This window comes from Drosophila ananassae (assembly GCF_017639315.1).
Source record: "Drosophila ananassae strain 14024-0371.13 chromosome 4 unlocalized genomic scaffold, ASM1763931v2 tig00000054, whole genome shotgun sequence".
NCBI classification, from domain to species: Eukaryota; Metazoa; Arthropoda; class Insecta; order Diptera; family Drosophilidae; genus Drosophila; species Drosophila ananassae.
Window position 1 is genome coordinate 2,424,691 of NW_025319037.1, and position 26,446 is coordinate 2,451,136.

Below are 26,446 nucleotides of genomic sequence, written 5' to 3' on the forward strand. Positions count from 1 at the left end.
GTTCAAAGTGTAATAAAATTTTTGTAATGCGATGTTTATATCCTCGCATGCCAGTAAATCAGACCAATCAAATTCTAAAATTAACTTATTTAATTTCGTAAAGTCAGCCTTACGAAAGAAACGAACTTTCTGAGATTTAACTGTAGACTTAAGGTCAAAAAAGTAATTATTTTCGATTGAAACCTCAAGAGTGGGATGATATGGATCCTCAGGGTTAGAAAGGGGCAAAGTTCTGGAAAGAGTAATTCCATCAGGCTCAGAAACGAAACATAAGTCCAACAGCCGACCTAAAGAATTTCTAACGTGGTTAATTTGCCCGAGTGACATGTCGAACATGCCCTCAGGAAAGTCATGGTGGGAGTTAAGCTGTAAAGACGGTGAATTATCAACATTTGACCACATAAGTTCTGGGATATTAAAGTCACCCAGAGCTATCAGCTGGTCACCATCAGACAGACGATCGAAAACCAAACGAATAGCGGACAAATGTTGCCAGTATGTTGGCGGTTCGGACGAAGGTGGTATGTACGAACAGGTAACATACAAAGATTGATCGGACAAAGTGATTTTGATGCAAAGAAATTCTATGTTACCAAACTCTTGTGATTTTACCTCTTCAGAAGCGAATTTGGAGTCTACAGAAATTAGCACTCCTCCTCCCCTTCGCAAAGTTCTATCACATCTAAAAGTGGTGTACCTACTGTAGCAGAGAAGACACCCGCACAGCTCCAGAGCTAACACAAGACTGACTCTTTTATTTTCGGTTTTTGCTCATTCCTCCTTACTTCACAAAACTGCTTATACATACTTAAGAACTAACAGTTAAATACTAGGAACTACTGAATACAATGATATGATATGATATATGTACATGAGTGTGACTTAGCATACTGCTACAATTCGGCCATTCTGACCGTCAAGGATCTCCTGATTCTTTTTAAATACAAATCAACTTTTCTTAGACTTACTTCTAGTATTATAAGTTCGACTTACTCTATTTGTTACATTTTTTGTTGTGATATCAATACTTTTATTATTATTTACATTCATGTTTTTATTTGATTCATTGGTCGTTATAATTTCATTTCTTTTTATCCTTACAGTGGGTTTATTTTTTAAGCTTATTTCTATGTTTTCTTTTGACATTCTGTTTGATTGTTCGTTTACTTTTTCATTTTCTTTTAACATTTCATTTGACTGTTCTTTTCCATTTTCATTTGACGTTTCATTTGTTCGCTCCTCTTCTTTTTCATCTAACTCGAATTCATCATTGTCTTGATCATCCCTTTCATTTTCCAACCAACCGAGCCATGGTTTCATATTGGCCGAAGCCCAAACTCCTGAATATGGGACCCTAGATTGTTGAAATCCGTCTACGTCCTCGACAATATAGCGATCGTTGCCTAATACTTTTATTACTTTAAACGGACCTCTAAACCTTGGGACCAGTTTTTTTGAAATACCTGTGTGAGAGTCAAAGTTTTTTACAACTACGTAATCTCCTAATTTGTATACAATCGATTTTTTCCTCTTTTCATTTTTTGTTCTTTCGTTATAGCTCTGTAATTGTTTTTCCCTTTTTCTCGCTTCTTCTCTTATAATTTCAATTCTTTCGTTTTCGCAGTGTCCTTGTAAGGTTTCTTTAAGACTATCAATTAGAGCGCCTTTTTGTTCTGTTCCAAATAACATAATACTGGGGTGTTGGCCTATGCTTCTATGTACAGTATTATTTAATGTAAACTCTATCATTTCTAAAACTTTGTCAAAACTGTGTTTATTATTTGAACTCAATAGTTTTGCCAACATAGGACCTAGACTCCGATTGATTCTTTCTACTTGCCCATTTGCCTGGGGTGAACCGGTGGCGATCTTAATATGACTTATTTTGCAAGTTTCTAAATAATCGGAAAATTCAGAGGATGTAAAGCACGAGCCACGATCAGACACCATATACTTGGGTCTGCTGTACGATCTACAATAATCTTCCAATGCTGTTATCGCTTCCTTTGACTTAGTCGTTCTTGCTGAATATAACCTAACGAACTTTGTGCAACCATCAACAATTACCAAAACATGTCGAACCTTACCGTCTTTTGTAGTAACTGGACCGAAATGGTCGATATGGATCATCTCAAATGGCTTATCAGCTTTTGGAATATTATGCAAGTATCCTTCCGATTTGCCTTGCTTTGAAGAAAATGCTATACACTCTAAACAATTCTGTATATGCTGCCCTACTTTTTCTCTTAACTTTGGAAACCAATATGATTTCATAATAACATTCACTACTTTGTCTGTACCCATATGTCCAAGCTCATTATGATATTTGTACAACACGTGCGTTTCCATATCTTTGGGTACATAAAATAAAATACTATCATTATTGTTTTTCCTATAGACAATTCCATTTCGCATCTCATAGAACTTGTGTTCGATCTTTTCTAACATTGCTTTTATCTCTACTATACGATCATCTTTACTTTGACATATTATGAGATTTTCCTCGAATGAGTTTGTATCTATCACCATTACGTTCGTACACCTGCTCAATGCATCTACATGTTGCATTCTCAAGCCTGATCTATGTTCCAGCTTGTAATCATAATTTTCTAATTCCAATGCCCACCTAGCAATTCTCGGGTTTATTTCCTTTTTACTTAATGTCAATGTGAGTGAATTGCAATCCGTGACAATCTTAAAACTTATCCCATATAAATATACCCTAAAACGTTTTAACGCATATATTATAGCTAACGTCTCCAATTCGAAGCTATGATATCGCGATTCAGTATCAGACGTTCGTTTTGAAAAGTATAGGACTGGGTGAAACTTCTTATCACTTTTTCTTTGCATAAGTATAGCCCCAAAGCCCATTGAGCTTGCATCACAGTGTAGTTCCGTCTCATCGTTTGGACTGTATAATGCAAGAATGGGGGAATCAATTAATTTTTCTTTCAAAGTTACAAAAGTGACTAACTCTACTTTTCCGAATTGAAATTCTTTATTTTTCCTTGTTATGTCATACAAAGGCTTTGCAATTGTGGAGAAGTTTTGTATGAACCTTCTAAAATATGAACAAAGTCCCAGAAAACTCTGTACTTCGCTGACTTTGGTTGGGACTGGAAATTTTCTAACAGCTTCTATACCTTTCTCATCAGCTTTAATTCCACTCCCTGTAATCGTATAACCTAAATATTTCACTTTCATTTGTAAAAATTCACATTTACTGAGTCTGAGCTCAAGTTTATTCCTAACCAGCCTTTTAAAAACTTCTTTTAAAATCTCAAAATGTGTTTCTAAATCTTCGGTCGCGATCATTATGTCGTCTAAGTATACAATCACCTTTCCTTCTTTAATTAAATCATTGAAAATTTTGTTGACAAACCTTTGGAATGTTGAAGGTGCATTTCTAAGCCCAAATGGCATTCTTAAATATTCGAATTGCCCTAAAGGTGTCGTAAAAGATGTGTATCGTATCGAATCTTCATGCATAAAAACATGGTAAAACCCGTTTTTCAAATCTAGTTTGGTAAACCATTTTTTCCCTGACAATTGGTCTAACAAGTCATCAATAAGCGGTATGGGGTAACTATCCTTTGCTGTCATTTTATTCAATTTCCTAAAATCGATGCACATTCTAAGTTCGCCTGACGCTTTTTTTACCAGAACTATCGGTGACACGAATTCAGAATCACTGGGTCTGATGTATCCCTTCTCAACAAATTCATCTAAAATCTTCTGTAATTCTTTTTTCTCAGCATAAGACAAACGTCTTGGATTACAACTGAAAGGTTTGAGTTCATTTGTAATTATTTTCATTTCGCATTTTGTTTCTGGCTCATTTGGTCGTACAGGGGTGGTATAATATTTCTCAAACAAGTCATTGAATTGAGTTTTTTCTATATTCGATAAATTTTCTCCAATGTTTATATCAATATCATTTGTTTCGTATTCAATTGTGAAAATTTTCTTTTCAAAATCATCGGTACACATAGCAAATTCTTTTTCCTGCAGTTCATTATCAATATTTTCCACAGGATTATCTATCTCATCGCTTTCGTCACTTTTATTCCATATCAATTTGGCTCCACTTAAGTTTAGAAAATATCTGCCCAATAAAATAGAAGTTCTCATGGATTCATTAGGAACGACCAACATTTCAAGTCGTGTTACTTTATTGAAAATTTTAATTAACGCAAAAATTCTTCCATTTGTAATTAATCTACTGTTATTTAAACCAAAATACACGGCTTCTGACGCAGATTTCATTTTGACATCAGCCGGAACAAATGACTTTTTAATAAGACTGACAGGACTTCCAGAATCTATGAGACACTCTATGAAAAAAGGGGAATTAGAGCTACCCTCGATTTCAACATTAAAGTAACTTACATAATCAGAACTTCCATAACGATTAGTTGGATCCTTCTTTTTCTTGTTTTCGGTACAATCTGCAACCTTATGATCCATCTTACCGCAGCCATAGCAAGCACCCTCTTCTCGTTTCGGCTTTCGGCAGTTTGCTGCCATATGACCCCCACAGTTGCAGTTGTAACAACGAAGTTTCTGCTTCTCGTTCAGATTTCCCTTGGCCTCCTCATTTGGCTTTGAGTTAACATTCAATGATCCCGCTGGACGAACTGGTGGTAACTCGGCAAGCAATAATGATGATAGCAAATCCTCCTTTGTTTTAAAACGCATCATATTGGCTGTTGTGCGAATTTGACGATCTGGTATCCCATAGATTACATATTGAATAAATTCTCTTTCTGTTAACAGGATACTCTTAGCCAATTCCACCTTGCTGTTGAAGTACATTGAAAACGATTCACCACTTTTCCATTTACGGGTCTCAAACTTCTGACGTAGGATGATTGTGCTCTCCTCAAATACAAATGCATTATCCATGGCGGAAAGTAAACCATCAATTGATTCACTGACCATTTCTGGCTTCGAATGTAACCAATTTTGTGCTTTTCCTTTTAGCTTGCTGAAGATCAAAACACGCAACTTATTTTCTGAGAGGCGATATGATTCTCTCAAGAAATTTATGTGTTTACACCAAGCATTGACACTCGTTTCGCCATCATAATCCGGTAACAATTCTCTAAAGCTTTGGAATGGAATTTCATCCCCCATTTGTTCTTGTTTAGATGACGCTCTCTCATTTGCCTTCAAAAATTTGTTCTCTTTTTGAAGTATTTCCTTCTCCAAGCGTAAGAGTTCCAACTCTCTGCGTATTATTTCGGCTTCTCTTATTTCGTTTAGTTGTCTTCCCATCGCAACAGTTTCGCTTGCTATTTGCTGACGTTCATTCGTTAATTCGCAGTATTTGCCCTCCTTAGTGGCGCCACCGTTTTCGTTTTGTTGGTCCTCATTCGATGCTTCTTCTGCACCCAATAATTTTTTCTGTTCATTTTCTACCGTTTCCTTTGTCTTTTGTGTCTCATTCTGATCCATTGCTTCTTCATTTGTATTGCGTGTTAGTTGCCGATCTTTTGTCTCTTCATTTGTGTTGTGTTTTTGTAGCTGATCTTTTGTCTCATCATTTGTGTCGCCTAACTGTTTTTGGTTTTGCATTTCGTCTGTGCCCTGTAACATTTCTGCTGCTTCTTTTGAACTTTGTTTTTTCTTTTCGGGTTTGTCTTCACTTAAATTGTCTTGTTGCTTTTCGATTTCGTGTTCATTAGAATTTTGTGGAATGTCACATAAAATTTTTGGATTTTCAATCAAATCAATATGTTTTGTCTTCGGACACTCTCCACGATGATCAGCACTTAATTTGTTTAAACGGGCTGCAAGTTCATTTTTATTGCCGTGAGACGGCAAAAGCAAACAACACCACTCGCGTAGTTCAATTGCTGTGTAATCGTTTATGTTTATTGTGTCCATAATGAATCAATTTGACTATTTCACAAACTTATTGTTATTATTTTATTTTATTTCTTCTTTTTTCCAAATGGCACGAAGGTCTCACAACCACTTCTGACGCTGTAGCAGAGAAGACACCCGCACAGCTCCAGAGCTAACACAAGACTGACTCTTTTATTTTCGGTTTTTGCTCATTCCTCCTTACTTCACAAAACTGCTTATACATACTTAAGAACTAACAGTTAAATACTAGGAACTACTGAATACAATGATATGATATGATATATGTACATGAGTGTGACTTAGCATACTGCTACACTACTAGGAAAAACTTCGGAGCTTAAGATCTCCGGCTTTAACCAAGTTTCTGTAAATACTATAATGTGGGATGCAAAAAAAGAACTATCAGAATACAGTTTGGGAAGTTTACTACGTAACCCTCTTGTATTCTGATAGGTAAGTGTTAATGAAGACATTAGTTTTTTGAGATTGAGGAAGATGAGGTGGAAGGTTGATCAGTGGCCTTAACATGTGGGAGTTTTACACCCACAGGTTTGGTTATCTTTTTTTTTCACCGTACTTGGTTAATGTTCTTGGACGAAAATGTTCTCTGGCCAAAAGCTGGCGGAACAGATCGTCTTGAACATCTGCAAGGGCACACGTATTTTGAAAGATGACGTGTGCCTGGTGTAAGAATATTTGAATTTTGTAATATCCACCACCTTTATGTCGGCTTTTGCTTTGGCTTTGATGTAAGCCGAGATATCAATCTCCGAAGTATCAGGGGCAAGCCGGGAAACAAAAATGTGTTTCGATGGTGGGATCACCTGCAAGGGTTTTGGTGCCGCCGTAACTAATACTGCGGCATCAGTGCGTACCGGGGGTCCGGACGGTTTATTACCCTGTTTGGTGACTGTTACAGGAGTTTCAATTACCGGCCCTTGGGGTGGCCAGAGATATAAGCGGCTGCATAGTTGTCGGCTGAGCAGGCTGAAGATTATTCGAAAACCACTAATCAACTCCTTGAAACCGCTTTTAGTCTGCCTCATGAACGACCTCATTTCGTCCTGAACAGCACGACAACCATCACAGCAAAAGTGGAGACCAGACCTACGCGAGATTGCATCCGAAACTGAGGCCGTGAACCCGGCACACTTAGCGTGTAAAACGTTTTCACAGAGCCAGCAATGGATGGTAGGCTGGGAAGACGAGATTGTCTTATTGCAAGACTTTAATGCACAGACCAATTTAAAATCCATAACACTGTGCGACAAAAAAAAAAAAACGAAATACACTTGGGAAACGAGATAGTGTAGGTTGTTAATCTGGTCGAAGAGAACTCAAAAATATTTTTTTTATATTTTTGGAACCCTCCAATTTTTTTTTATTTAAAAAAAAACCGTTTTTTCGGGACTTTTTTGCGCTTAAAAATTCCTGAACGCGTTTTTTTCAACCGATTTCAAAATTTTCGGTGTTTTTCAATAGTTAAATGTTGTAGCTTTTGAAAAAAAATATATCTTCGATTTTGTTGAACAAAAAGGACAAAATTTTTACACCTGAAACTAAAGTTTTCGACTTTTATTTGTGTTTTTCGGATTTTGATGCCAGTTTTTCGGTACAACTTACAAAAATTCGGCCATTTTTGATACATATCAATGTTGTCTCATTCATTCAGAATAAAACGAGACAAATTTCATCAAAAAATTATGAAAATTGGTGAAGTTATAATTTTTTTTCTCAAAAAAAGTCAACTCAACCTAGCGGGCGCTTCGGAGGAACAATGTGTATAAAAATAAGAGTATATTGCTTTCTTCTGACAAAAATTCTGTCATTTATGCCACATATTAATATTGTCTCATTAATACTGAATAAAACGAGACAAATTTCATAAAAAAATAATAAAAATTGTTGAAGTTATAACGCTTTTCCCAAAAAAAGTCAATAAAACCATGGGAGCACTATAAGAAGAAGAGCATATTCCTGACTTATACACACAGGTACTCCGGAGCGCACGCAAGGTTGAATTGACTTTTTTTGGGAAAAGCGTTATAACTTCACCAATTTTCATTATTTTTTGATGAAATTTGTCTCGTTTTATTCAGAATGAATGAGACAACATTGATATGTGGCAAACATGACAGAATTTTAGTAAGTTTTACCGAAAAACTGGCATCAAAATCCGAAAAACACAAATAAAAGTCGAAAACTTTAGTTTCAGGTGTAAAAATTTTGTCCTTTTTGTTCAACAAAATCGAAGATATATTTTTTTTCAAAAGCTACAACATTTAACTATTGAAAAACACCGAAAATTTTGAAATCGGTTGAAAAAAACGCGTTCAGGAATTTTTAAGCGCAAAAAAGTCCCGAAAAAACGGTTTTTTTTAAATAAAAAAAAATTGGAGGGTTCCAAAAATATAAAAAAAATATTTTTGAGTTCTCTTCGACCAGATTAACAACCTACACTATCTCGTTTCACAAGTGTTTTTTCACTGTCGCACCGTGTAATTATTAAAAATTTAAATAATTAATTTATTAAAAATTATTTAAAATTAAATAATTAATTTATTCAAAATTATTAAAAATTAAATAATTAATTTATTAAAAATTATTAAAAAAATTAATAATTAATTTAAAAATATTATTTGATTTTATTAATGAGGAACCTTGAACCACTGTACCAAGGAAAAGAGAAGGGGAGATTAAAGAGAGCAGTTAGTGCAAGTTAGTAAGATTTAAAGAAATAGAGATAAGAATCTCTATTGAGCGAGAGTAGAAGCAAAAGAATAGAAACAACACCGTAGGAGATGAAGAAGCAGAGCAGAGCTATGTTTGGAAAGTAAATTAAATAAATAATTATTTTACCTCCAAATATATCACTGCACACGCGAAGCGATACGGATATAAAAAATTGCAATTTATCTTTATATCAGTAAAGAAATAAACACCGATTGTTTATAGAAAGCTTATTGCAAATTTTACAAAAACGTAGTGCACACAAAAAAAAACACGTCCGTCCGCTTTAAGATAAAGAGAGGAAGTGTACGGGAAGTTACTTTAACGGGCTTTATCTGTTGCATTAAGCTAGCGAGCTTTCGCTCTGCCTATATTCTAAGGCGGGCTCACTCTTGCACTTTATCTCAGTGCACAGGCCGGGTTCTAATCCGCAATTGCCCAAAATGTAATTCTTAGGAAATACCATCAATCTAGTTTAAGGGGGCAGGATGGTTTGAGACTTCAAAAAAAATTGTTCTCAGATATTTTTTATATAATAGAACATTATCTCAGGAATATCCTGTGCAAGTTTTATGTCGATCGGACTAACGCTCGCTGAGATACCGATTTTCTAGTTTCTTTCTCTCCATATACTTTCAATTGCTTTTAAAACTTTAGACGCTTTTTTCTCAAACAAACTTTTTTAAGTCGGTGCGTAACGTAACTCAAAAAGTAATGCTCGGATCAAAATAAAATTTCACACATCTTAAATACAATAAATACTTGCGGATGAACAAACGCTTTTTTTTAAAATTTTTTTTTTACCATTTTTACGGGCAATAATGGGCTAATTTTTATATAAAAATGGTACCTCCGACTTTACAACCGCGTTAAAAATTCAAAAACGCATATTTTTAAAAATGGTTTCGTTCATCCGCACAAGAAACTAATATTTTAAGTAAATCAATTCAATTTTTTTATTTTCGATAACACTGTAAGGCCAGACTTTACGCACCGCAAGATAATAATTTTTTGAAGCGACTCCGCCCGACTGCCCGTCACGGGATAAATAATAATTATTTCTTAACAAAAAAATTGTTATATACTCTCCAAATATAGCCATATATCGTGTAAAAAAAATGAATAATTCTATTCACTCAGAAATTAAAAAAAAAATCGCAAAAATCTGCCTTTTTTCAGCCTCTGAAACCATCCTGCCCCCTTAAAAACATCAAAGTTATGCCAATCGATTCGAAAGGATTTGGTCGACCAATCCCGGCGGTTCCGGTATATACTGTCGGTATCGGTATATACTATCTGCAAACAAAAAAAGGATGTCTGGAAAGATTCAACTCGATAGTTTTAAAACTTAGAGACGAGTTTGCGTAGAAACGGACGGACATGCTTATGTATATCGACTAAGGAGGTGATCTCGATCATGAATATATATACTTTATAGGAACGGAAATATCTTCTTCACTGCGTTGCACACTTTTGATCAAAATGATAATACCTATAATGCCTAAAGCACTAATTACCGAAAAATGGAAAGTTAAAAATGATCGAACATTTTTTAAAATGTCATTAAAATGGTGTCATTAAATGGTTACAATACAATGGTTTTAAAAAATATCTCACTTGTTTTCATATTAAATACACAGGCCAACAGCAAAAAATCTCCACGCCTAAATTCACCTTCTCCATATCCTTTAGGGTCCCCTGAAACAAAGTCCAGAACAAACATGGGTTCCAGCACCCACAGTTTCCGCGACTTTTTGAAAATATAAGATTAAAAACTCCTATTTAATTGATGAAAAAATTGTTTAACTAACTCTAATAATTTTAATAAAATTATTTCAAGTTTCACCTTAAATCCGTAATTAAAACATGGTATAATCAACTGATTTCAATAAGAAAAAAAATCCATTGGAAAATGTTTGAAGAGAAATCATAGAAGCACAAAAATAATGTAAAAAATCTGAGATTTCAAGTTTTGATGAGTATTCCAAAGATATGGTAACTGCGAGATGGCATTTTTTAATTTGTACACATACATTTCAAAAATGATATGTACTAAAAACAATAATGGTCAACTTAATTACATGGCCTACATAATTCTATATATAGTAAAATTTGATCAATTTCTTCTCTTAGGTGTACCGCGGAAACTGTGTGTGATGAAAATAAGGGAGCCTTATATTTAAGGAGCAGTTGAAATTATGCGTGGAAAAAATAAAGGAAATTGTCGCCCTGTGTTATCGGTTATCCGGGCACAATGAAGTAACAGATGATATTTTAATTGTTTTTGAAGACTTTTATGCAGACATATATGCCAAATGAGAGACACTAATGTGTAAATATATATTTACCTTATATGCGCCTTATAGATAATATTTCAATTTGATTTTTAAAAATAATTTGGAATATTTTAATAAAAATTGAAAGTAAAATTTCAAGCTTATAATAATTATTTGCGGTCTGATTATTAGTCGCAAGTCTTTTAGTGCATATAGGGCTCAATATTTTTTCTTTACCCATTGCACATTTACCAACACTACTTTTTTCTTTTTGACAACTGTCGTCAACGTGTTTCGACCTTTTCCGGTTTAATCGTTCAACATGGCAGTCGGTAAAAATAAGGGTCTTTCCAAAGGTGGTAAGAAAGGCGGGAAAAAGAAGGTGGTGGATCCATTTTCACGCAAGGACTGGTACGATGTGAAAGCACCTAATATGTTTCAAACCCGTCAAATCGGAAAGACGCTTGTTAACCGTACTCAGGGACAAAGAATCGCCTCTGACTATTTAAAGGGTCGCGTTTTCGAAGTCTCTTTGGCTGACTTGCAAAAAGACATTGATCCAGAGAGATCATTCCGCAAATTTCGTCTTATTGCTGAAGATGTTCAGGACCGCAATGTTCTTTGCAACTTTCATGGTATGGATCTGACTACAGACAAATATAGGTACGGACTTTCTCTATACATATATATGTATAGTATACAGCTTATCAAAAATTGTAACTTTTAAAATGCATTAACATACATTTTTGTGTATTCCGTTTAGATCCATGGTAAAAAAGTGGCAAACATTGATTGAAGCAATAGTCGAAGCCAAAACTATTGATGGATATCTCTTACGTGTGTTCTGTATTGGTTTTACTGCCAAGGATCAACAGTCTCAGCGTAAAACTTGCTATGCTCAACAGTCGCAGGTGCGCAAGATACGCGCTCGTATGACTGATATTATAAATAATGAAGTCAGCGGTGCTGATCTAAAGCAACTAGTTAACAAGCTTGCATTAGACTCTATTGCAAAAGATATAGAGAAAAGCTGTCAGCGTATTTATCCCTTACATGATGTTTACATTCGTAAGGTCAAGGTATTGAAGAAACCACGTTTTGACGTCTCTAAACTATTGGAGTTGCACGGCGATGGAGGTGGAAAGTCTTCTGACGCTGTTGTGTCTACTGAAGGCGCTGTAATTGACCGCCCAGAAGGATATGAGCCGCCAGTACAGGAGGCAGTTTGAAAAATGTTATATGGTTTTTTAAATGCATATTTTTAATGTAATGCATTCACAGATAATACAAAATACACTGTGCTTTGTAGACCATAGATTTAAAGTTTTTGGTATATGTGGGTTTGGGAGGTGGTTTTTTATTTTTATAGGTAAACTCGTATGTCCTAAATAGGAAGAAGTTACGTAAAAGGTAGTGTTCATTTTAAATTCCAAAATAGAATAATACAAAATTGTTTAACTAATATACATTTCAGGTTTTTATTATATTGGATTCAAGCTACTAAAAAAAACATTTCAGGTACATTAAAAATATCAGGTTGTTTTTTAAACAAGTTAATTAAAGCTACATATTATCAAAAATTTCTATAAAATATAAAAATAAACTTCACATTATAAGTCGCAATGCAATAAAATACAGAAAAATATTCCGATTGTCGCTTTAATTAATGAGTTACAAAAAAAAAAGTTTGATTTGATGAATTTATTTTTCGTCTCTGTCTTTTTTTTGATGAATACCATGTAGCTGAATACAGTACGCTACAATACAATTTTGCAAGAAAAATTTAATTTCATCTCCCTAAAAATTTTTTATTTTCTTTTCAGATTCATCATTATAATGTAGCTCTTAATAACGGAAATAAATGTACAAAGATACAAGAAGAAATTAATAGAAGACGAGATGATATAAGAAAATGTCTATCGGGTAAATAATTTATTTTATGGCATTATTTACTTATACATACTTTACAAGAATTTTTCAAAAAAGTTTATATATGGATACATTTCTACATGAATTATATTGTATAAAGTAACTCTTGTCGAGATACAAGGTTTTTTTTATTTGATATTTATTTAATATCCATTTTTTTTATACCATGTTAGACGTTTCACAACACTAAACTCCCATACATTTAAATTCAAATTCTAACACACCGAAACAAAAACTTATAACACCCATCCTCAACTGATCAACACGGGATCTCTATCCTACTCCTGATGACATGGAGTAATTGGGCCTGCCCTCCCTGTCCTTAGCGGAACGCTGGCAAATTCTTGCGTCCGGCCCTATTTGTTTTTCCTCTCAATCCCGTTTTACTTTCCCATTATCCTTTCCTTAACCCCCACTTTATCCTCTACTCAGTCTTCATCCTTGAATTAAATTCTTTATTAAATAAGCTATACAATTATGACCATTTAGTTTCCTATCTTTAACTTTTACTTCTTTTGTTATGACGCTCGGTTTCGCTTTCGGACTTTTAAAAAAATAATAATAATGCAATAATAGTATAATTATAATAATTTCGCTTTCTGTCCGGCTTTATACCCCTACCCCCTAGCTCTCCTTAAGGCGTAGGGATTATCGCAAAAAAAAACGAAATTTATTTAATTGCTTCGGGAAATAGCCAACCGTTAGCTTCTATGGCCGCTATCGAAACTCACAGATATTTAGATTACATTTATTAAATTGTTAATAATTCATTAGCAGAACTATGGTTGTGGAAAACAGTTCTTAGACTAAACTAAACTGGTCGCAGCGCTGTAGCTTTAAGTGCCGTTCGACAGTTTCTCTTTGTGGGAACTGGGTGTGTTAACTTCTCCTCCCTTTAAGTGGTCGCCGTCCCGGTGACTCGCTAGTTCCACGTCCTCACTAGTTCCTGATTCGGGGTGACCTCTGGTCTTTAGATAATGGTAGCCGAGCCAAATATGGAGCATAGTAGGAAGAAGGCGAGTAGGGTTAGGGAGTAGCTTAGGATGGAACCCACAGGGAGACTTAGCCGGGTTTGGTGTGTCGTAATGTTGACCACGGTCATGGCCGACACAGCAGGCTTTTTCATTTAGCTTCCCAGCTGGTTTACGAACCAAGTTCCGTTGAGGCCTATCTTGTCAGAATTTGTTACCACGTAGGATCCAGATATTTTTGGTGCCGTCCCTGGTCGTCGGTTATGGTCATGTTGGCGTCGTTTACTATGAGGGTTACAACCGTAACTGGATCCAGATGACCTGGGACCGTAAAGCATTGACAAATAGCCCCAGAAACTATTTGCTGAGCACAAGTGCCATTTTGGAGCTCCATGCAGAAGGTGGCGCCGACCGTCGCCTTGCAATACCCGATGTTGATGTTTCGTCTTCGGCTTCAGCGACCAGGTTTCTACTTTCGAAGTCTAGGATCTTGCTACATAAATTCTTATACTTATACTTATACTAGATACTTATAATTTTTCTATTAAACTAATGTTAATAGGCAGCTTGTCTTTAAATTCGCCAATGTCAGAGTTATCTAGAATTGCCGGGCTTACCATATTTAATTTCGCTAGGGCTAGGCCCATTAGAATATTTTCCAAATCCGTGATTATGATTCTGTTTTTAGCCGAAAGGATTTCCAAAAGGTGTGTCTCTTTATTTGTTTCGAATTTTTTAATTTGGTTCATTGCCTTTACAAGTTCGTTCAAACGTTCTTGAAATTTGATATTTAATTCAGTTTGTCCTTCATCTGCTCTCATTAGTTGCTTTTAATTGAATTTTATTTGCTTTCAACCATTAAAGTCGGGTGTGCCTGCAATAACTTTTAAAGCTTTCCTTATTAAGTTTTACTCCTAGCGGCTCTACGATGAATTTTTAGTGTTGTTACTAACTTGCGAATGTGTGTGAGGTCTGTTATGATAACCGGTATCCTGTAATTGTCAGTAAATGTTCTTGTCAACGTTTCGGTCTGGTCAGCGTAGTCCTCGTAAGTTGTCGTGTTCGTCGCGTGTTGTAAGTTTCCGAATTGAATTATTATATTTGTTAGTCGCCAAAAGAATCAATTCTGCTCAATTCTACAGTGTCATTTAGATTGCGTCCCAGTTTCAGACATCTGGCTATTTGAGCTAGAGTGCTATGAAACCTCTCTACTTGACCATATGAGGTGCTATGTAGAGAAGGGGCATTGGAAATGGTGAAATTGAAGTGATTTAGCAAAATTGATTTAATGGCCTCGGAATTTAGTGATTTTTCATTATCGCAGTGATTTTTTTTGTTTTTGGGAAGAAATTTATAGGGGCTTTTATGTCCACAATAGCACTCGATGCGATGGTTTGCACTACGGCGAATTTTGAAAATTTATCGACGCATGTAAGGAAAAGGGAGAAAATCCGTCTGTTGAGAAAATATCAATTTGTAGGATTTCCCCCACAGAAGAAGGTATACATAGGTGTTTCTGCTACCACCTGCTTAGATGGATGGCGTTTGTATTTTGCCATGGAACAGGTTCTGCAGTTCGACGTAATTTCCGTTGCTAACCGAAGCATTTTTGGGAAAAAATAATCCCTAAGAATTTGCTTTACATTTTCCTGTGCTGCTCGATGAGCTCTGTTGTGTTCTGCTATATCGATTTCTTTCTGCTCGGTCGTATCCGTTATGTCTATTACGAAGATTTTTGTGTACTTGAAGGAAGTGCTAGGGAAGGACTCTATTAGTCGGTGCTGGATAAATGCCAAGGTTGGTAGGGTGCAATATATTGCGTTTACTACTTTAGCGTTTACCACTTCCTGTAATGCATTTAGCAGGTTCTCCCGATTGGGGAGAACCTCACCTTGCTTTTAAACAAGATGAAAGTTTCCACTGAAAAACTGTTTCCATCCTCAATTATTATTTGATTTCGAAAACAGTTTACTGAGTAGTCGGTGGTATCGATAGTGTATGTCACGGATTGTTCGCTATGAATGGTGGCTACATCTGATCTGACTGGAACGTCTTCTAGGGCGTTTATGTTCTGGCGAGTTTGTTGCGTAATTTTTTTCGTTGTCACGAAGGCTACGTGATATTATTGTGATTGGGTCAAACGTTTCTCTCTGTTCTTGGCTCATATTGATGTCAATCTTTCTTGATTGATATTTGCTGACTTTGCCATTTTCTACCTTTAGAATATTTGTTAGGGGCCTTGCGATTGTCGCGAAGTTTTTAATGAAACACCTGTAATAGCTTGCTAACCCCAGAAATGATTTGAGGTCGAACAGTGTTCTTGGTGGGGGAAATTTCTTAATGGCTTCTACCTTTTCGGGTGAAGTTCGGAGTCCCCCTTGTGACACTATGAACCCCAAGTATTCAACGCTCTTTTTAAAGAACTTTGACTTTTCCTGGGATACTCTAATGCCTGCTTCTAAGAGTTTTGTTAAGACCCAATCCACGTTCTTTACGTGGTCTTCTTTTGTTTTTGAGAAAATTATTACGTCATCTACATAAACGTAGCATAACTTAGATATTCCCTCTCTTAGGACGTCATCGATAGCCCTCTGAAAGATGCTCGGAGATGCTGTTTATAGAAAAGGTAGTTTCTTCCTTGTCTTTTTCCGCCAGCTCTATCTGATGAAAGCCTGATTTGAGGTCGAGCGTTGTGAAAAATTGTGACTTGCCCATGTTCGACAGTATTGTCGAAATTGTAGGGATAGGATATCTATCATCCACGGTTCTTTGGTTTAGCCTATAACCAAACTAAAGCCTATAACAACTAAAGTCTATAACCAAACGCTTCTTCTTAGCCCCGTTTGGGTCTGTTCCCTTTTTATCTACAACCCAGGTGGGGTTGTTATATGGGGACTTGGATGGCCTTATATGTTTAAGTTCTGCATTGACGAATTCGGTTACACTCATGGGGTGTAGGTAGGACCTGGAGTACACCGGTTTCACATCAGTTTTAATTGTAGCTATAGTGTTTATATTAAATGGCAGCGCTTCTTCCGGATCGGCGAAGGCTTTATGATCTTTTACAATCATTTTATCAAAGGAGGCTTTTATTGCCAGGGGGACGTCCTCATCATTAATTTTAATAAAATTTAAGTTTTCTGCCCTAGTGAATCTGATATTTTCATTTCCATTGTTTGTGTGCAGAATATTAACGGTAAAATCGAGTTTTGCATTCACTTGTTTAAGCAAGTCGAGCCCGATAATTCCGTCAAAGTCTTTGAGGTTATTTAGTATGAAAAAGGGTGTTTTTACGTTAAACACCGAAACTAGACATTTTTTGTCTATTTTGGTGAAGCCATGGATTGACTTCACCGTAAAGGGTTTCTCCGCTGCCACGATGACTTTCAGCCCCGGGATTGGAGTAATGTAATTTTTAGAAGTACCTGTGTCTAAAAGTAGTTTTATTTCCTTTCCTGGTACCGTCCGTGTGATGTAAGGGAGCAGGGATTTTACCCTAAAAAATTACAGGAGTCTTCTGCATCCAGCTCATCTTCTATTTCAGTAGCACAGGCTTGTGCTACAGAGTCATAGTATTCATCGTCGGTTTTTTCTTCCGGCATGAAGTTTATTTTTTGTTGGAATCGTTCTGACTGCCCCCTTTTTCCATGTTGTGGGCTGCCTAAACCTGGAAGAGGTGTCAACCTCCATTGGCTCCGGAGCTGGCTGACCCTGAGTGTTGTAGGGTCTTTGTTTAAAAAGAACCATTTTGGTTGTTGGTTCCCTTTTGGGTCCTAATAAAGTGAGGGGTTTTTTTTATCGCCCCTGAATTTTGGGTCTGTTCTTAGTGGGTTTGGGGATTTTTCCAAACTGTTTGCCGGTGGATGTTCGGTTATGTGTTTTCTCTTCATTGTGTCGGGCGAAAGTGGCCGCAAAGGCGCTTCTTTCGTTACTTGATTCGGCCTCTTGTGCCAGTGCTAATGCTGTTGGCAAGTCTCGTGGCTGTGCCGGAAAAACAGCTATTTTTAGAGATTTTTTTTAGCCAGATACGAACTCATGCAAAGCGTCATTTCTGTGTTGTTCATTTAATACGGCCGCTGCGGCTGCGTCATGCGTCATAATTGTCTTGTTAGTTAAAAGCGTTAACTTTCGTTCTACCTCGACGTAGTACTTAAGCAGGGGCAGTTCCCCTTGTCTGCACAAGCTTAATTCTTGTTTAATAACGTGAGTCGTGAGTAGGGGGCCTCATAGCCTAGTGGTTAGTGTACTAGCTCGCTAAGCGTGAGGTCGTGGGTTCGAGCCCCACTCGTGTCAAGTGCATGGCCCTGCAAGTTTTTCGGCGCTCGCGCATATGATGTAAGTAGCGAAAAGCTCTCGTTGGATTCTCACTATTTATAATTATGTGCATGAGACCCGAAAAACCGGCATTCCCAGATGTCGTTAGGTGGCAAGCCCACTTCTGAGATAGGTTGCACTCGGCTAATCACCGGATCGACTGACAATGGAATGTGAGGACCCTAATGGAGCCATCCAGAATTGCGCAGTTTGAATAAGGAGATGGGCATAGTTAGGATTGGAACCCTGAAGTGGAACCCGCAAGGAAGAAGAAGAGTGGGACGCCCCAAAAGCTAACCTGGCGCCGATCTACAATACGCGAACTCGCAGACAATAATACGTCACCTGGGGACTTGGCAAAGAGAACAGCGGGTCCGGTGGAATACACATGTGGATGCCCTAAGCTCCCAAGCGGAGTAATAGGAATAAAAAAAAAAAAAAAAAAAAAAACGTGAGTCGGAGTTTTGTCCGAGTACGTAAAATCTAGGCATGCCAGTATGTCATGAAAGTTAAATACTCTATTAAAAGATGCTAATACAGCAGCCGCTGGTACTCTGACTTTATTTTTAGTATTCCTACGGCCTGATAGTGTCGGCTACTGCCACCATAAGGTTCAAAAACCTTATAGGCTGCGGTTGCGGCTTGCCTCCAGGAAACATAGTCCTCCTGCTTGCCGTCAAATTCGGGGACTGACCATGTCAAGGGGTTCATTACACAGTATGTCTGTCTTTAATTCAATTTCTTGAAATGTCTGAATCTTTGGGATGGTATCTCTACATTTAAGTGAGTTCAACTCTTCCATAACTGCGGCTAATTTCCTTTCAAATAGTTCCTGTTGCGTTTGAAGTGCGCCAGTTATGCCGGCTTCCATAGTAGCAATTTGTTCTTCCTGCATTCTTTGTGTTCACTGCTGGGTTTCTCGGTTTGTGACGTTGAAAGCGCTGTCTCGAATAAGTGCTGCTCTACTGGTCGACGGGTGACAATCTGCCTCAGTTTGATGAGATGTTTTTTGTTTTTCTACTTGTGTTTCCAAAAGCTTCCTATATTCCGAGAGAACCTCTTCGTCCGACGAAAGCTCTTCGTTAACTCTGTGCATGGGTGTGACGGAATTGATTATAGTATTAACTATTTTTTTTCCAATGATTTCCAAAATATTAGTTCTATCTAAACTTCTTTTATGAGTGCTACAAAATTCAATTGAGCTTGATGAATATTTTTTATTAAAAATTAAATACCAAAATACTAGAAAAAATTTATTATAATAAAAAAATTTATATTCTACAAAAAATAGTCTTTAATTGATATCAATTTTGTATAATGGAATTAATAATGTTCTCTCTGCTAGATACTGGCCAAGATTTATTTTCTGATTCTGATTCTATTTTTATTTATTGGCGAAGAGTTTTAGACAAGAAGCCTACTCACATTTCTTAAGATTATTGTGTTGTCGCTGATACTGCTGCTGGCTCGTGGCGTTGCTGCTACTGCTGCTGCTGCTGTCTCTGCTGTCTCGTAGCGAGGGGTAACTTTACAGCTTCCCCTGTTTTTGTTTTTTTGGTAAAACAAATTGCAAGCGTGATGGCACTGTACTTGGGTACTTGTCGAAAACTTGGAACTCAGAATTTGCAGTTACTTCGTAAATTTGTTAAACTGTATATCGCGCAGGTTTGGTTCGCTGGTTTCTTGTTTTTTACTTTGTATGTTCATATTTCATTCTTGTCACTTTCGTGCCATTTCTATTTACGGGATTTTTTTGGTTTGGGTACGGGTTTTCAATCATGTTGGGGCGCCAGTTATTTGTAAGCGTTTTCTTTCTATTTATTTAATTATTTTCCTTTAGCCTGTTTAGGCAAGAGTTAAATAATAAACCAATCAAGTTATTTCACTATTTATTTACTTCCCTAAACCTGTTAAGGTATAGGTTAATGTTAGATTACAATTATTAAATTATTAATAATTCATTAGCAGAACTATGGTTGTGGAGTACAGTTCTTAGACTAAACTAAGGGTCTGATCCGGCTGGAGCTTGAGGCCTGGTCGCAGCGCTGTAGCTTTAAGTGCCGTTCGACAGTTTTTCTTTGTGGTAACTGGGTGTGTTAACTTATATACCAACACACAAATGAATAGGTATTAAAAATAGAAATAAATGATCAATACATCTATCCCACAAAACTGTTCTCTCTTAATATATATATATCGGACTTCAAATCGTGATCAGCTGTCTTCCTTTATTTCTTCCCGGGTGGATTCCAGCCCTGAGAAGGTGGGGCAATTCTCCGGATTATGGACAAACATATATATATAAAGGCCTCTCTCCTAGCCTGCGGTCCTTCTTTGGTGGGCCATATCAACACCTTTGGCCGACTTTCACAAAGACATTCCAGGTCCGGCTTCAATCAAACTAAAGCGCCAAAAAAACTGCGGCGCCAAAATTGATGGGGCGCGCGAATCAAAAAAACGTCGAGTTTTTTTATTTTAGAGATTCTTATTCCCAAAAAAGAAAAAAAATAAGCCAAGCCTAGCTTAATTTCAACGGCCTGGTTTCTTCTCCCGGAGATGCGAGTCTAATCGGTCCTGGAATGAAGAAGCCCATTTATTACGGCTCTCCTTCCTGGACCGACCTCTTACCTTAGATTCCTGCCGATCCTGCTTCCCGCCTCCGTCTTCTTTAATTTCCTTTGATATTTTTTCCTTCTTATTTTTTTATACCCTTGCAGAGGGTATTATAATTTTGGTCAAAAGTGTGCAACGCAGTGAAGGAGACATCTCCGACCCTATAAAGTACATATATTCTTGATCAGGATCACCTCCTGAGTCGAGGGTGATCCTCCTCTGTCTGTCTGTCGGTTTCTACGCAAACTAGTCTCTCAGTTTTGGAGCTATCGAGTTAAAACTTTGCACACATTTTTTTTTCCTTGCAGGTAGTATATAAGTCGAAACGGCCGGGATCGGTCGACTATATCCTATAGCTGCCATATAACTGAATGATCGGAAATGCCATAACTTTGATGTGTTTTTTAAGTTAGAGGGTTGGGACTTTCCACACATGTTATATTTGACCAAAATATCTTATGTACAAAATTTCATAAGGATCGGTCGACTATATCCTATAGCTGTCATAGAACGATCGGAATTGGCATAACTTTGGTGTTTTTTAAGTTATAAAGATGGGATTTGGTACAGATTCTATTTTGGGGAATACAATCTGATCTGCCAATTTTCAGAAGGATCGGCCGACTATAAACGATCCGCTATATATCTAATAAAATAAGATGGGTGGCGCCACCTAGCGGACTGCGACTGAACTGCAAGGGTATATCAACTTCGGCTCCGCCCGAAGTTAGCTTTCCTTTCTTGTTTTTAAATATTTTTATTACATATTTTTTTTTTTCATTTAAACAGGTTTTGAAATGTGAAAAGAATTTAACAGCGGACACTGCTTGAGGAACTTTGAGGTACATAATTTAACAAATTTAAATTAAACAGGCAACATGGTTATTTATTTTCGATATTAAATCTGTTTCAAGTGTATTTTAGTCCACTAGAACGACTTTTTAGTTAATATACGGCTCGATTTTACCTCAATAAATAAAGCAATAATAAATATAACAAAGTTTTATTAAAATTTGTGGAATATTTTCCAAGTGTCATATTTTATCGGGATTAATTAACTCTCGGTATTTCTATATTTTATGTACTTGGCAGAAAGAAACTTTCAGAATAGATTAAAAACAATTCATGCTAAATAGCAATACAGTGTAATTAGGAAACATAATTCCTCAATAAATAAACTAATAATAAATATAACAAAGTTTTATAAAAATTTGTGAAATATTTTCCAAGTGTCATATTTTATCGGGATTAATTAACTCTCGGTATTTCTATATTTTATGTCCTTGGCAGATATTGCTAAATAGCAATACAGTATAATTTGGAAATTTCAGGCACCAAATACCAGAAAAGAAACATAGCGACATATTAAGCGTAACAACCTCCATAAAAGACACCCCTAAATCGAAAATAAAATAACATCCAATGAATGATGAAATATTTACCCAGCTCGCTTTGATCTTAAGTGAAGAAAACTTCCGAACCAACGCAAAAGAAGTCTCTGAACCCAAACTAATATAAAATGTTTTCGATTTGGTGTAAACTTTTTTAATAGCGTTATGTATTTCTCTTACAGAACGCAGTGGATGGAATTATCATTTTGCCCCTTCATTCAATCAGTCGAAGCGTCGCTTTCGCACACGCAATTCTAGATTCAAAATACGATTTGTTATTTAGGTTTGTATCTGTTCAAATTTTAGTATAAGATACCAATCATGATGCAAAATTATTTGCTACTCTTGAAAAATATTGATGAATATTTACACCATAGTAACTGAATCACAAAATGTTACTCCTGATTGTTTTGAAATATTTTTATTACAAATTTTTTTTTATTTAAACAGGTTTTGAAACGCGTAAAGAATTTAACTGCGCACACTGCTTGAGGAACTTTCAGGTACATAAGTTAACAAATTTAAATTAAGCAAGGTAACATGGTTATTTATTTTCGATATTGGATTTGTTTAAAGTGTATTTTAGTCCACTAGAACGACTTTTTAGTTAATATACGGCTCGATTTTACCTCAATAAATAAACCAATAATTAATATAACAAAGTTTATTAAAATTTGTGGAATATTTTCCAAGTGTCATATTTTATCGGGATTAATTAACTCTCGGTATTTCTATATTTTATGTCCTTGGCAGAAAGAAACTTTCAGAATAGATTAAAAACAATACATGCTAAATAGCAATACAGTGTAATTAGGAAACATAAGGCACCAAAGGAATTAGGAAACATAAGGTCAACTTCCTATAGCTGCCATATAACTGAATGATCGGAAATGCCATAACTTTGATGTGTTTTTTAAGTTAGAGGGTTGGGACTTTCCACACATGTTATATTTGACCAAAATATCTTATGTACAAAATTTCATAAGGATCGGTCGACTATATCCTATTCTATTCTATTTTGGGGAATACAATCTGATCTGCAAATTTTCAGAAGGATCGGCCGACTATAAACGATCCGCTATATATCTAATAAAATAAGATGGGTGGCGCCACCTAGCGGACTGCGACTGAACTGCAAGGGTATATCAACTTCGGCTCCGCCCGAAGTTAGCTTTCCTTTCTTGTTTTTAAATATTTTTATTACATATTTTTTTTTTCATTTAAACAGGTTTTGAAATGTGAAAAGAATTTAACAGCGGACGCTGCTTGATGAACTTTGAGGTACATAATTTAACAAATTTTTAGTCCACTAGAACGACTTTTTAGTTAATATACGGCTCGATTTTACCTCAATAAATAAAGCAATAATAAATATAACAAAGTTTTATTAAAATTTGTGGAATATTTTCCAAGTGTCATATTTTATCGGGATTAATTAACTCTCGGTATTTCTATATTTTATGTACTTGGCAGAAAGAAACTTTCAGAATAGATTAAAAACAATACATGCTAAATAGCAATACAGTATAATTTGGAAATTTCAGGCACCAAATACCAGAAAAGAAACATAGCGACATATTAAGCGTAACAACCTCCATAAAAGACACCCCTAAATCGAAAATAAAATAACATCCAATGAATGATGAAATATTTACCCAGCTCGCTTTGATCTTAAGTGAAGAAAACTTCCGAACCAACGCAAAAGAAGTCTCTGAACCCAAACTAATATAAAATGTTTTCGATTTGGTGTAAACTTTTTTAATAGCGTTATGTATTTCTCTTACAGAACGCAGTGGATGGAATTATCATTTTGCCCCTTCATTCAATCAGTCGAAGCGTCGCTTTCGCACACGCAATTCTAGATTCAAAATACGATTTGTTATTTAGGTTTGTATCTGTTCAAATTTTAGTATAAGATACCAATCATGATGCAAAATTATTTGCTACTCTTGAAAAATATTGATGAATATTTACACCATAGTAACTGAATCACAAAATGTTACTCCTGATTGTTTTGAAATATTTTTATTACAAATTTTTTTTTATTTAAACAGGTTTTGAAACGCGTAAAGAATTTAACTGCGCACACTGCTTGAGGAACTTTCAGGTACATAAGTTAACAAATTTAAATTAAGCAAGGTAACATGGTTATTTATTTTCGATATTGGATTTGTTTAAAGTGTATTTTAGTCCACTAGAACGACTTTTTAGTTAATATACGGCTCGATTTTACCTCAATAAATAAACCAATAATTAATATAACAAAGTTTATTAAAATTTGTGGAATATTTTCCAAGTGTCATATTTTATCGGGATTAATTAACTCTCGGTATTTCTATATTTTATGTCCTTGGCAGAAAGAAACTTTCAGAATAGATTAAAAACAATACATGCTAAATAGCAATACAGTGTAATTAGGAAACATAAGGCACCAAAGGAATTAGGAAACATAAGGTCAACTTCCTATAGCTGCCATATAACTGAATGATCGGAAATGCCATAACTTTGATGTGTTTTTTAAGTTAGAGGGTTGGGACTTTCCACACATGTTATATTTGACCAAAATATCTTATGTACAAAATTTCATAAGGATCGGTCGACTATATCCTATAGCTATCATAGAACGATCGGAATTGGCATAACTTTGGTGTTTTTTAAGTTAGAAAGATGGGATTTGGTACAGATTCTATTTTGGGGAATACAATCTGATCTGCCAATTTTCAGAAGGATCGGCCGACTATAAACGATCCGCTATATATCTAATAAAATAAGATGGGTGGCGCCACCTAGCGGACTGCGACTGAACTGCAAGGGTATATCAACTTCGGCTCCGCCCGAAGTTAGCTTTCCTTTCTTGTTTTTAAATATTTTTATTACATATTTTTTTTTTCATTTAAACAGGTTTTGAAATGTGAAAAGAATTTAACAGCGGACGCTGCTTGAGGAACTTTGAGGTACATAATTTAACAAATTTTTAGTCCACTAGAACGACTTTTTAGTTAATATACGGCTCGATTTTACCTCAATAAATAAAGCAATAATAAATATAACAAAGTTTTATTAAAATTTGTGGAATATTTTCCAAGTGTCATATTTTATCGGGATTAATTAACTCTCGGTATTTCTATATTTTATGTACTTGGCAGAAAGAAACTTTCAGAATAGATTAAAAACAATTCATGCTAAATAGCAATACAGTGTAATTAGGAAACATAATTCCTCAATAAATAAACTAATAATAAATATAACAAAGTTTTATAAAAATTTGTGAAATATTTTCCAAGTGTCATATTTTATCGGGATTAATTAACTCTCGGTATTTCTATATTTTATGTCCTTGGCAGAAAGAAACTTTCAGAATAGATTAAAAACAATACATGCTAAATAGCAATACAGTATAATTTGGAAATTTCAGGCACCAAATACCAGAAAAGAAACATAGCGACATATTAAGCGTAACAACCTCCATAAAAGACACCCCTAACTCGAAAATAAAATAACATCCAATGAATGATGAAATATTTACCCAGCTCGCTTTGATCTTAAGTGAAGAAAACTTCCGAACCAACGCAAAAGAAGTCTCTGAACCCAAACTAATATAAAATGTTTTCGATTTGGTGTAAACTTTTTTAATAGCGTTATGTATTTCTCTTACAGAACGCAGTGGATGGAATTATCATTTTGCCCCTTCATTCAATCAGTCGAAGCGTCGCTTTCGCACACGCAATTCTAGATTCAAAATACGATTTGTTATTTAGGTTTGTATCTGTTCAAATTTTAGTATAAGATACCAATCATGATGCAAAATTATTTGCTACTCTTGAAAAATATTGATGAATATTTACACCATAGTAACTGAATCACAAAATGTTACTCCTGATTGTTTTGAAATATTTTTATTACAAATTTTTTTTTATTTAAACAGGTTTTGAAACGCGTAAAGAATTTAACTGCGCACACTGCTTGAGGAACTTTCAGGTTCATAAGTTAACAAATTTAAATTAAGCAAGGTAACATGGTTATTTATTTTCGATATTGGATTTGTTTAAAGTGTATTTTAGTCCACTAGAACGACTTTTTAGTTAATATACGGCTCGATTTTACCTCAATAAATAAACCAATAATTAATATAACAAAGTTTATTAAAATTTGTGGAATATTTTCCAAGTGCCATATTTTATCGGGATTAATTAACTCTCGGTATTTCTATATTTTATGTCCTTGGCAGAAAGAAACTTTCAGAATAGATTAAAAACAATACATGCTAAATAGCAATACAGTGTAATTAGGAAACATAAGGCACCAAAGGAATTAGGAAACATAAGGTCAACTTCCTATAGCTGCCATA

At 35.5% G+C, this 26,446-nt stretch overlaps 1 protein-coding gene and 1 long non-coding RNA gene across 3 annotated transcripts in view; both read left to right on the plus strand.

The window, feature by feature from the left end:
- The first annotated feature begins 11,154 nt into the window (after positions 1 to 11,154).
- On the plus strand, positions 11,155 to 12,195 carry LOC6501811 (40S ribosomal protein S3a). The gene is made up of 2 exons (XM_001967368.4): positions 11,155 to 11,543; positions 11,644 to 12,195. The coding sequence occupies exons 1-2, from the start codon at positions 11,203 to 11,205 to the stop codon at positions 12,107 to 12,109; spliced, it is 807 nt and encodes a 268-aa protein (XP_001967404.1). The 5' UTR covers positions 11,155 to 11,202; the 3' UTR covers positions 12,110 to 12,195.
- A 511-nt stretch (positions 12,196 to 12,706) lies between these two features.
- Positions 12,707 to 26,446, plus strand: part of LOC26514814 — a 37,891-nt gene continuing 24,151 nt past the window's right edge. The window contains exons 1-10 of one of the 2 annotated variants that reach the window (XR_006507827.1): positions 12,707 to 12,803; positions 21,497 to 21,549; positions 22,281 to 22,381; positions 22,549 to 22,601; positions 23,327 to 23,379; positions 23,885 to 23,985; positions 24,153 to 24,205; positions 25,000 to 25,052; positions 25,756 to 25,856; positions 26,024 to 26,076. This is a non-coding gene — a long non-coding RNA (uncharacterized LOC26514814). Of the gene's footprint in view, positions 12,804 to 21,496; positions 21,550 to 22,016; positions 22,382 to 22,548; positions 22,602 to 23,326; positions 23,380 to 23,884; positions 23,986 to 24,152; positions 24,206 to 24,999; positions 25,053 to 25,755; positions 25,857 to 26,023; positions 26,077 to 26,446 lie in introns of those variants that run through there. The other variant, XR_006507826.1, reaches the window with a different exon arrangement.

Bases quoted from the DNA above. Each gene is read 5' to 3' on its own strand.
- LOC6501811 (XM_001967368.4), top strand. From the start codon at position 11,203: ATGGCAGTCGGTAAAAATAAGGGTCTTTCCAAAGGTGGTAAGAAAGGC. The intron at 11,544-11,643 runs GTACGGACTTTC...TATTCCGTTTAG, and splicing joins CTGACTACAGACAAATATAG to ATCCATGGTAAAAAAGTGGC.